We start from the raw sequence: 13,066 nt of genomic DNA on the forward strand, positions 1-13,066 counted from the left end.
ATGTCCTTTTGTATTAGTTGCTATGTCAGATTTTTTAAAAAAATAATTCATAATATAAAACACAAAAATACAAGAGAAAATAGAAGGAAAACAGGAGAGGGAAAAGGGAAGGAAAAGGGGGAAAAGAAAGAAAAGGCATTGAGTTCCAAATCCCTTCAGTGCAGTAGAAAAAGATAATAGCATCAACTTCAATTTATTACTTTTACATAATAGTATAAACTAATCATTTCTATAACAACAAAGCTATCTAATTAGTAAAACCCAAAATCAAAAGTTTTCTCTCCCCCCACCCCTCCCAGAATTTTGGACGGTTTTTTTCTGGAAGTACATAATTGTTTTCAAAGTAGAAAAAAAAAAGCAACTGTGGTTTTTTTCTTTAATCAAAGCAGTCAGTTTAGCCATCTCTGCTAACTCCATTACCTTTGCAGCCATTCATCCATTGTGGGAATCAAAATATAGTTGTTATATCAGATTTTGACTGGAACAACTCTTACAATTCAGCAAGAATGCTGAGGCCTCATTTTGCTTTTGAGCAGCACAATAGGGTTTGACTTCCCCAAAGTGGGTGGTAAAGGAACAAGGAATTGATCTAGACTCAACCCCAAACTAAGTTTCTTTCAGTTTACATTAAATTTTAAGTTCAGTAACTACGCACTAACTTTTTCATAAAGCTAATTCAGTTTGGAAGTAATATTAAGAGATGCTCTGAATGCTGCAAAAAGAGGGTTGTGTGAATTGTCCTGATCAGGCTAGCAGATCCTCAATTCTATACTAAAGTATAGATATTCAAAAGTAGGCTATGCATTATTTGATCTTGACCCAATTGTTGGCTTCTTCACTTGTCCAATTCTCCTTCCATCCATTTCATGCCCTCTTCTCAAGCTTAACATTGCTTCTTCTCATTTACCCTCTTTTATATGTTGGCTAGTGGTGGGAATGCCCAAATTCTGATGGGTAATCTAATTCAAACACAGAAGATTACCTACCAGATTGTCACTAGTTAATTACACTGGTCTTTTGAAAACGCTATGATTACCATCTTAGGAGACATAAATCAGAAGAGTAAATAGAACAAAACAGATACCAGCCACTTAAACCTCTACAAATTATCAAACATGCAAACCCATTCTCTGAAAATAGAAGCTGTGATATACATTTATCTACATGGATGTTTTGTTCTTTGCTTTTAGGAAAATATCACTCTCAATGTGATCCATTAAGATTTAAGATATGCTCTAGTATTTCCCTGTGTGAGGGAAAATATATTGCAAAGAAAAGACATTCTCAGTACAGAAATTAACCCAGTGCTGGAATTTGCCTTGAAATTTCTGAAAAGAAATTGTCCCATCCCAACCAATGAAAGAGACTTCAGCACTTTCTTTTCAGAATACTTGAAAATATCATTTGAATTTCTCATAGAAAGCCTAGAACTAATTTATGTCTTGGAACTGGGGGAAGATGCTACTACAATGGTGTTGTTTTTCTGTTACATAACTTTTCAACATTATGATACCTGTGTTTGCCCACACTTAGTGATACAATGCGTCATACGAATGGGGATGGTTGAGTATCTCAACTACATTTTGAATCCCTTTTGAAAATCAGACATGTGAAGGACATTTTGTAGGTTTAACTAGTTCTTCTTCAGAAAAAAAAAAAAAAACCTTCTTCAGGAAAACTTATTCAGTTTTTTCGAATGTTTTGCAAAAGAAAAGAGGAAATTATCAAGGATAGAGTATGGGTATTTTTGCATTTATTTAAGTATCTGGCCTACATTTTTATATATGGTTATCTCTGTACAATAAAAACAAGTGTGCCTTCAAGTGTACAAGTGTACCCACAGCCAATGTGATTCCTTCCTTAGAAGTAATAAAATATGGGGCTTTGTAAAGGGACACCAGAGACATTTTGCCCATGCCTTTATTTGCCCATTAAAGCAAAGCTGTACAACCATTAAAATTTGCTATAATAAATAAAGTGCTAGGCTGGGATCAGGGAAACCCAGCTTCAAACCAACATTTGGTCAAAGAGAATGCTGGGTGAAAGCCGTCCCTTTTTCTCAGCCTAAACTATCTCATCAGATTGTTGTTAGGATAAAATTAGATAGATAGATAGATAGATAGATAGATAGATAGATAGATAGATAGATAGATGATTGATAGATAGGTAGATAGAGATAGAATATATATATATATATATATATATATATATATATATATATATATATATATATATATATATATATATATATATATATATTCTGAGGTTCTCGAGGTATTTGTATGTGGATCTTTGGTTATTCGGGTTTTCTCCCGCGTAAGATTGGAAGTATCTAGGCAACGTTTCGATGAAGTCTCATTCATCATCTTCAGGCTTCTGTCTTCAGCTCTGTGCTTCTCAGAGTGATGTGAGCTTGCAGCTGCTTCTTCCTTTTAACTGCTAGTGGGGGGTGTGACTTGATTGGTTGGAGGTTTGGCTGTGTTCTGATTGGTTGGGGGTTGGCCATGTTCTGATTGGCTGGAGGTGTGTTCTGTTCAGGTGGGGGCTTGGTTGTGCTCAGGTTGGTCTTAGTTACTGGGGGATTTGAGCTGGTGAGCTGTGATCTTGCTGTTTGGCTTCGAGTTTGTGGTCGTGCTGCATCTTCATGGTGAAGCGAACTGACCCCCACCATGAAGATGCAGCACGACCACAAACTCGAAGCCAAACAGCAAGATCACAGCTCACCAGCTCAAATCCCCCAGTAACTAAGACCAACCTGAGCACAACCAAGCCCCCACCTGAACAGAACACACCTCCAGCCAATCAGAACATGGCCAACCCCCAACCAATCAGAACACAGCCAAACCCCCAACCAATGAGAACACACCCCCACCCAATCAGAACACAGCCAAGCCCCCAACCAATCAAGTCACACCCCCACTAGCAGTTAAAAGGAAGAAGCAGCTGCAAGCTCACATCACTCTGAATGAGTGTGAAGCTTCTTATATATTGCAGGATGAGAAGCAAAAAGTGTCCTCCTTCCTCTTTAAGGAAAAAGCTATCCAGTTACTTTTTGGGGGGAAAACACATTTGTGACAAGGCAGGTTGAAGAATGCTACAGGCAGATCATGAGAAGCTTTTGGTGTGTTGAATTGTGAGTCTGACCAGACTCCCAATAAAGTCATCATGGCACAAATTTTAAAACAGTCTTGGTATAGAGTTAAGTGAATTTCTTCCTGTCCTTCACAACATTAGAAAACACCAAAAAGGGGAAATAAGATTTACTTGAAGAAAACATATTCAGGTTCTTCTTGTGGACAATCTGGAAGGAAACCCATTTTCTTATCTTTTCACAATTTATAAGTGAGTTAGAAAAATTGCAGGATGTTTCTGATATATTTCTAGTTTGTATTCCACTGGAGTTATTTTTTTAAAAATGTTATTTTTTAAAAAAAAATGTTATTTTTTTTTTAATTCTCTGTCATTATTTCATTTGCCCCATGAGCCAAATTATCAGTAAAAATGTAGTATTATTACCGATTCCCAAACTTTTTCTTCAAAAAGATTGCTAGACAGATCTGAGGGCCTGTAGATAAGTCAGATATTGGACATGTAGCATCTAGGGTACTAATGTATGACAACATTGTAGTCATCCTTATTTAGCATGAACAAAATTTTGATAAATGCTTAGTTTATCAAAGGAAGAGAGCACTAGAGAACTTAACTAAATATATTCTAACATACAACATAATGTAGCTCAAATTACACATCCTAAGTATAGTCTTAAAAACACTTTAAAAAGTTATCTTTATATCAAAAGGAATTACTTTGAAGTCAAACAGTAAAACTGAGAACTATTTAACTCCATAGGATAATTAAGCATCTGCCTATCTTTCCACCACTGAAATCAAGGCCAATTAGTGTCACTATTTCTGTGTCTCCATCATTCTCCAAAGCTTGGAAAAATGACACCTTAGAGTAAATTTTTTATCTCAAAAAGAATTATTGTGACTCTCCTAAATTAACATTTAACACATTTTATTGGAAAAAAAATTCCCTGATCCCTAGGAAAATGTTATATCCCTTGAATGTTAATAAGAGAAAGTTCTGACATTAGAGGAGATGAATTGTCTCGTATTCCTCTTACTGTACCTAAATTTTGGTCAGTTTCTAGTCAGTATTATATTGAACATTTCAGAATTACATGTAAATATATTTGTTTTTCTGTTTTAGGTCATTCATACCATGAGAGTAATTGACAAGGATGATCCCAAAAATGGACATTATTTTGTTTATAACCTTCCATCTGAAATGGCCAACAACCCGAATTTTACAATTAAGGAAAATGAAGGTAAATATAATTGGCAGTTGTACTTTTTACTGTGTTCATTACTAATGTTCTTAATGTCCTTCTCTCTTTTACTATGAGCATTTGCCTTTAATTTTTATGACACGGTCAATGTTTGCTTTCAAGGTATCTGGATGAGAGATGGATGGATGGATGGGTGAGTGGATGGGTGGGAGGGTGGATGAATGGATGGATAGATGGATAGATAGATAGATGTGTATGTGTATGTGTATGTGAGAGAAAGAGAGAGGGAGAGGGACAAACACACACACACACACACACACACACACAAACATATATATTGTTTTCTTAAGTTTTTCTTAAGTTTTCGCGGGTACTTACATGTATGGCCTTCGGCTTTGTTTGGGTATTTTCCCACGTCATTGTAGTTCTTTTAAAGTTGTAGCAACGTTTCAGCAGAATCTCATCTGCCATCATCAGGCTTCTCTGTATAGTGTTCGTCTGTGAGTCAGACTTTTACAGTGGTTTCAGATTTAAATTTGGGGCAGCCTATTGCTGTGCCAGAATGGTTTTTTCTTCATCCTGATTGGTTGGGAGTCTTGGTCTGTGTTTATTGATCTCGGAGTTTGCTGTGTTCTGCTTGATTGGTGTCTCTAATATCTTCTGTCTGTTTTTGGCTCTTTTTGTATCTTGATTGGCTGGCAGCATTGTGTTACTTTATTGGAGGCCTTTAGTGCAGCTTGGCTTCAGGTAAATGGACGGCTATCATTAGTTAGGAAGCTGGGTTTCATCTGGGTGCCTGGTTGGTGTGTGTTTGAGCTGGAGGTATCAGGGGGGATCTGTTTGTGCCCAGGTGTTTGCCTGGCTTGTGGTGTGGAGATTTTTTTGTTTGTGAGTGCAGGCTTCCAAATGATTGACAGCCTGGTGGAATCATCTCTTCTATTCATGCTTTCTGGTCTTTTTTCAATCTCTATGGCTTCTCTGATGATTCTGTGGCTAGGGTTTTCTATAGTGGCTAGGGTTTTGGTGCCATTGAAGTTGATGCTATGACCTGTGGCTTCCATGTGTTGGACTAGTGAGGAAGTGTGTTCCAGCTTTTTGACTGCATTTTTGTGTTCAGGCGGTACTTATTCTTCTATTGGTCTGTCCAATGTATGTGGCTGGGCATGATGCACAGAGGACTTCGTATATGCCTTGACCTGGAAAACCAAGGCATATACGAAGTCCCCTGTGCATCATGCCCAGCCACATACATTGGACAGACCAATAGAAGAATAAGTACCCGCCTGGATGAACACAAAAATGAAGTCAAAAAGCTGGAACACACTTCCTCACTAGTCCAACACATGGAAGCCACAGGTCATAGCATCAACTTCAATGGCACCAAAACCCTAGCCACTATAGAAAACCCTAGCCACAGAATCATCAGAGAAGCCTATATATATGGCATTCAGCTTTGTTCGGGTATTTTCCCATGTCATTGTAGTTGTGCTTTTAAAGTTGTAGCTATGTTTGGCAGAATCTCATCTGCCATCATCAGGCTTCTGTATAGATGATGGCAGATGAGATTCTGCCAAACGTTGCTACAACTTTAAAAGCACAACTACAATGACGGGAAAATACCCAACAAAGCTGAATGCCATACATGTAAGTACCGTGAAAACTTAAGAATATATATATATATATATATATATATATATATATATATATATATATATATATATATATATATATATATATATATATGGTTATTCGGGTTTTCTCCCACGTAAAATTGGAAGTATCTAGGCGACATTTCGATGAAGTCTCATTCATCATCATTCATCAAGTTTTGGGGGCTTGGGGAAGAAACCACAGAGTCAGGTAGAGTATTCCAGACATTGACCACTCTGTTGCTGAAGTCGTATTTCCTGCAATCAAGTTTGGTGTGGTTTACCTTGAGTTTGTATCTATTATGTGCTCTTGTATTGTTATGGTTGAAGCTGAAGTATTCATTGACAGGTAGGACATTGCAATGTATGATTTTATATACTATATTTAGATCGGACCGAAGGCGGCGTAGTTCTAGGTTGTCTTGGTCTAGAATTTCGAGTCTGGTGGCATAAGGTATTCTGCAATGAGTAGATATTCTAGTAGCTTGCCTGTCTACTGGCTTACTTGTCCCCTAATGATATATTTATTCTCAGGCTTATCCTCTGTTAAATAACAACAGCAGGCTTTGGATAGGGAAGAGAACTGTACTTATGTGTTCAAAAATTTTAACTGCTATTCACAATCAGTGATTTTCCCAGAGCTCATTAATGGCCATGTCAAAGGAAGAGATGGAGTCTTTAAGGTTATATCAATAGCCTAGAGACCTGTTGGCTATGAATTACAGTGTGATAGAACTGCATAGTAATGTAGTTTTAGTCTGCACAACCATCCTTTCGAAGTCCTCAGAATACTGGGGATTCTTGGGAATACTTGGGAACACCTACTGCAGAATGTTGTGGATGATTTTGGATATTATGCTTTGGTTACAAATTATTGCATTTCCATAAAGGAACTACTCAGGAAACAACCTGCAATGAAAAATTAAAAGAATTTAGTGTATTGACACAGGAGAAAACAAGACCGATGAAAGACATGAGATAAATTTTCATTAATGTTGAATCAATTGCTATATATAAAACCAAAGACCTTGTTTCCAATAAATGGGTTTACGCCTCGTAATTGTATGTTAGACAGTAACATACAATTCATTTAGACTTTAGAAGAAATTTAAGGAAAAGGCTAACTCGGTAACAGAACCAATCAGTGGTGGAATTCATTTTTTTTTTTACTGCCGTTTCTGTGGGCTTGGTGGGTGTAGCATGGCTTGGTGGGCATGGCAGGGGAAGGATACTGCAAAATCCCATTCCCACCCCACTCCACTAACCTGCCTTCCAGCTCTGTTTTCCTGTGCAAGGCAACAAAAGAAGACCCAGCTGATCAGCTGGGACTTGGGAGGCAGAGAATATTTTGGGGCAGGGCCAGTCAGGTGGCATTTGCCGGTTTTCCAAACTACTCAAAATTTCTGCTACTGGTTCTCCAGAACTGGTCAGAACCTGCTGAATACCCCCTCTGGAACCAATTATCTGGAGAGATCAAAGATCTTGGCAAAACAAAGAGGATAGGACAACCATCTCTATTTATGCTCTACTTCGGACTTTCTTGCATCAAACATGGATCAGACCCCTCCTCCTTTTAATTAAAAATGGCAATAATATAACTCATAACTGTGGGAAAGCAACACACCCATGCATTTTTAAAGCTTAGGCATGCTAAATAATCCTTAACTCTCCCCTCCAATCAGTTTCTTTTCTGAAACTTAAATTCAGTTGCCCAACGGCATAGGAACACTTTATCCTTAAATAGATATGATGCTATTTCTGTATGACTTGATGACATTGCATTAAGTAAATAACCTTTATTCTGGGGAAGCAATGCCAAGACTTGTTTGCAATTTTTTAAAGTAATCATTATCTCCTATTTAATAGATTTTGAAATACATGCATTCAAACTTACTCATTAAATCAGCATCCTGGCAGCTGAATTATTGAAGAATCTTTTCACTTCAAATAAATAATGAATTATTGGAGAGTAGAGGCAAAAGCAAGCTAACCATTTGTTCAAGTTTAGTGACGTGAGATTTTATAAAGGGTCCAGTTGATTATAGAGCCAGGATCTAATGATCATACAAGGGCCTTCCTTATATTGCCTTGTAGTAGTGTTCTAATTGTGAAAGGCACAGTCATTAACATTTCTTTTTCTGCTCTTAATACTGTAAAAAGATTGATGAAGAAGAAGGTGATTTTTTTTCCTGTTCTGCTCAAAGAATCCCTGAATAGTATACAAGGAAAAAGTCACAGTTAAAAAAAAGCCTGCTTCAAAACATAAAACAGGTATAAAGCAATCACCCCTAAAGTAAGTCAGAACAAAAATTCTGAGAGTGCCAAACTTCAGTTAATTTGAAAGCAGTCTAAAATGTAAAGTTAGTTTCTGTAGAACAAAAACATCTGGGTAAAAAAGGACATAAGGGAGTAGGTGGATGGGTGGATGGATGCAGGGGTGGGATTCAACTGGTGTTACTGTATTATTGTTCTGTATTATTGTTATTGTATTATTGTTATTGTATTATTGTTCTGTTGTATTATTGTTCTGTTCTTCACTTTTTTTTCCTGGTAATCACAAGATTATTGTGGTCCATGTTTCCATTGTTTATTCATTTGATTTGCTGTTGTATTAAGCATAAACATTTCAATGGAGTTTATGCTTTCCAGTATTTTATGTTCATTTTTCTCAATATTTTTTTTTTTGGGGGGGGGGGGGTACAAAACATTTGCATATATTTGAATTTTGGCTTGGAAACAACTCAAACGTCACTCTGGATGTACTTTAGCAATAGTGGTGTAAACTGCATAAATTCCTGTTAAACTTCAATGGGAAAAATATTACCTTCATTATTAACCACATTGATATTCCACAATGTAATTTAAAAAAAACAATTACACAGAAGAATAAATTGTGTTCTGTTAGGAAAAAAAATTGTAGCAAAGGCATATTCTATATTAAGGAATGGTGCTTGCAAACACATAGGCAAGTATTTACTCACAGGAAAACACACACGTACTATGCAACTTCTTTCCTTTTTTTTAAAAAAAAGAAAGAAATGTATTAACTGATGTATTAGAAAATGAACCTTTGCTTGGAAAAGGGGTGCACTGCGTGAGAAAGAGAGAGGGAGAATGAAAAGAAACTATTAAATTTGCCAGTTTTATATCATTCCTATCTATGTGCCAATCATTTGTTCTACCTCTGGAGTATTGCTGTATTTAGTATTCTCCAACTGTGGATTGCTGGGGAGAATATGAATTAATTTCTCCTCAACCTGTCTAGCTATACTTCTTCTTTTTTATTATTAACCATTGGGATCCAGTAGATGATAAATCAATGGATATTCCTGCAGATAAGCCTTCATTTGAAGTCATGGAAAGCTGGCAAACATTCTTTTGATACAGCTATTATCCAACCTGGGAGGAGGAACGTGTGATCTAAAGGCATTTAAATTGGTCACCTGCCTTGTCACCTTTTAGCTGTTAAAAATCCCCCTACACAGTGAGGTTCTTTGGTGAATGATTTAATCCATGTCTGGTGGCGTTTATGATGAGATGGATGCTTGTAGCCCTGAAGATAAAATTGCCAAGGAAGCTGGTCATTATGTGGGGTGGACTTTGACAGATTTTATTCAATAGCTGAATGACAAATTAAATCAATGTAAATGTTTCAAGAATACTAAATTCAAGCTTTACTAAGAAATAATCTTCTCTTTCGAGCACACTTTTCTGGTATTGAACTCAAAAATAACTTTTCTCCAGGGAAGGAAAAATTCACTTCTATGGTTCTAGACATTTTCCTCCTCCTTTCCATAATTATTAAGCATAGCACAAACAAGTACAAGTAAAAGAGAAGATCCGATTGACTCATATCCAATTATTCTTTTGTCTTCAAGTTGATTCCAGTTCCTAGTGATCCTATGGATTGAGGCTTAACCGGCATTTAATTGTAACCCATAGTTTTTTCTAAGGACATTCAAGTAATCTCTTTAATCCTATTCATACATTTTATTCATTGTTTTCTCCTTCTACTTGCCACAAAGCATAATTATTTCTGGTCATTTTCTCTTTACATTGTATGCACAAAACATGTCAGTTTTTGGTTCCTCTTAGTATAAAGGCAGTTTTAACACAGTCTACAAAACCATAATGTGAATGGTTCTGTTTTTCTGTTACTTCATCTAAACATCCAGGATATCAGTTGGCCAAGTGCCTCTAGAAAGCTCACAAAACCAAATAAATGTTTTATTTCTTATATTATCAGAAACACTAGGTATTCATTAACATGCTACCTCTGTTATGTAATTTCATAAAAATGACGACGACGACGATGATGATTTTATCCATTCAATCATGTCTGATTCTTAGAGATTTTATGGGCCTGTTCTCTCCACATCTTCTGATCTTGCACTACTTTTGAGTTTTTCTATGCTTTGGCTGGTGTCATCTTTGATCGTTTCCAGCCATCACGTTCTTTGGTGGCCTGGTTTCCTTTTACCACTAACTCTTCCAAATATCATTGCTTTCTCTAGTGAATTCCCTTGCATGACATGGTCAAAAGACACAATTTTGTGTTTTTTTTCTAAATATATATACTTTATTAAATTTCTGCATAAGATAAAATATAAAAAGAAAAGAGAAATTGAGAAAGAAAGAAAAAAGAATACTGAAGGGACAGATTAGGGTTAGAGTTCCTAAGTTTTGTGAAATTTCCTAGAAAAAAAGAGAGAAAAAAAATCAAAAGTTCTAGGAATACAGCCTGGAACTGATCCTATAAGGATATTATTCTCTTGTCAGAAAATAATAATGAAATAATGAAAAATATCAGAGAAAAGTTTTGGCATGCTTTAGAGACAATTATCTACATGAATCTAAAGTTCAGACATTTTGAAAGGAACAAATTAAACACATAATTATGTAAAGTTCATTTTGTTCCAAAGGGGATGGTTAAAGAGGAAAGGGCAGAAAAGAAACATTCAACAGGTCATTATTTTCTATCTGTTTAGGATCGGCTATCCAGAGTCAAAGATTTAAAATATTTGATTATCTCCATGTCATATTTCATTATGGGGAATAGTGGTGTCATTTGATGGGCCAAAAGCTCATTGTTGTTCTTCTCTACCTGTTTTCATCTTTCATGTGAATGCTATTATTTGTTTTTTGAACATGATTATAAACCCATTAGCCTATTATATATTTTTATACCAAGAGATGATCCAGGATTCTTTTAAAAAATGTGATATCTAAGATTTGAAGGGGTAAGCTTATTTTTCTCATATGCTACCACTTACAATAAATGTAATATGACTATATTTTCTGCTGTTTCATTTACAAATGATTCCAGTATTGTTGAATGGTGTTGTATAGACTTTAAATTATTGCAGGACCAGAAAGACACTTTTAAAACAATAATATTTCTGGGCGAGGAATAGTGAGATTTGGCATTCAAGGTGGCTAAGACATTGGCTACGACATTGACTAATGGTCCCTGAAAGCTGAATTTATTTTATCTTTTTTAGACTTACGTGGCTGCTGAAATTATGAACTCCAATCCAGAGTGGATCACAAAACTATGCCAACATCAAAATTAAAGTTAAAAAGAAAACCATTACACTCTCCATCAGAATAGCAATAACACTTAGACTTATATTTTACATCCCTCTCTAAGCAGTTTACAGAGTCACCATATTGGCCCCAACAATCTGGGTCATAATTTTACCAACCTCAGAAAGATGAAAGGCTGAGCCAACCTTGAGCCTATCTGGATCAAATACCAGAATCCAGCTTCTCAACAGAGAATTCTATGTAGAAATTGTAGATTTTTAAATGTTTTCCTATTAAATCATCAATATCATCATCATTTCAGATCAAATTGTTCCAGTGAACCAAGTCAAGGTGATTTTTTTTGACTGAATTCAGGATACTTTGTAGTAATAGTTGTTTCCGGAGTATCAGATGATGTTATAAGATGCAAAACAAAATGAGTAATCTGGAATTATGAAATAGTTTCTGCATTTGTAGTTCTATAAGATTTATAACATAAAATGTTATGGTGGCCATCAATTTGATTTTTCCAGAACATACATTGTAAATTCTTGATGTTTATGGAAAATTTATCATTTTACATTAATGAAAATGTCTACATGTATACAGCTTGGTTACCACAACATTACCCTTTAAAATAGCTTATAAAAAGACTCTTTATATGAGCTTGACAATAAAAGTGATAATATCAAGTAGCATAATTTATTTTAATCAGCCTTCTGGCTAAATAGGACAATTCTGTCTTTATTGTCAAGCTCACATAAAGAGTCTTTTATATTGTGCTTGGTGTCTGTAACCTGCTGTATTGTACTGTTTAAAAAATGTGATCCTTTCTAAGCTATTTGGTCAACCTTTTTTTCCCCCTTTTCATTGCTTCTGCTGTTAGTTGCTCCAGATTCCTTGAAAAGAAACGTGAGGCCAGATAGACCTCCAGTAAAAAGACTCAAAAGTGTTTAAATGTCCCCTGGAGCTAAAATTACTTTTGAGTCATGATATTCTTTGTGAATTATATGCATGTGATTTGGAAGCAAGTCAGTGCTGAAAACAAAATTCATATGCTGTTATTAGAATAGTAACTTTACCCTAGACTCCTGGTATTAATTTCTTGGGTTTTGAACTGGTTTGTACGTTGTCTTAGTGTTTTCCATACTTTCTAGCTTGGTTAACAATTCGGCTACCTCCATTACCTAGCCAATTCTCTGGTTACACATTATTTAGGAAATGCCTCAGCCCATTCCAGGACATTTTATCTTGATTTAGAAGCCTTATATTATCTTTGTGGCTAAATCTGGATAGTATAGGCTAGAGCCTTGCCATTGATTCCAAATTCCAAATGATCTAAGAAGGTGGAATACAACCTATGAAAAAAATCTACAAAATATACTAGGCTGTAACCCTCAGGATCCTTTGGCTTTAATGATAGTGGCCAGGACAAAATGTATGGAATGATGAAAATGGGAAACTGTACAGCATAGTTAAAGGTGCCCCAAACTAATCAGGAGATCTAAGCTATTCCAACTGCTGGCTAGTACTATGGAATTTCTAATGGAAGAAGTGAAGAGGAACTAAAGAGCCTCTTGATGTGGGTGAAGAAGGAGAG

General features: G+C 35.8%; 1 protein-coding gene across 3 annotated transcripts in view; it reads left to right on the forward strand.

Moving 5' to 3' along the window:
* CDH8 (cadherin 8) overlaps positions 1-13,066 on the forward strand; it is a 207,302-nt gene that overhangs the window by 179,374 nt on the left and 14,862 nt on the right. For all 3 annotated transcript variants that reach the window (XM_087971614.1, XM_087971613.1, XM_087971615.1), the window contains exon 10: positions 4,213-4,330. In XM_087971614.1, the coding sequence (XP_087827740.1) occupies positions 4,213-4,330 (118 nt within the window). The remainder of the gene's footprint in view (positions 1-4,212; positions 4,331-13,066) is intronic.

The sequence above is a fragment of the Notechis scutatus genome, chromosome 9, assembly GCF_049901735.1.
Source record: "Notechis scutatus isolate UNSWTSFEM ecotype Mainland chromosome 9, rNotScu1.2, whole genome shotgun sequence".
Classification (NCBI taxonomy): domain Eukaryota; kingdom Metazoa; phylum Chordata; class Lepidosauria; order Squamata; family Elapidae; genus Notechis; species Notechis scutatus.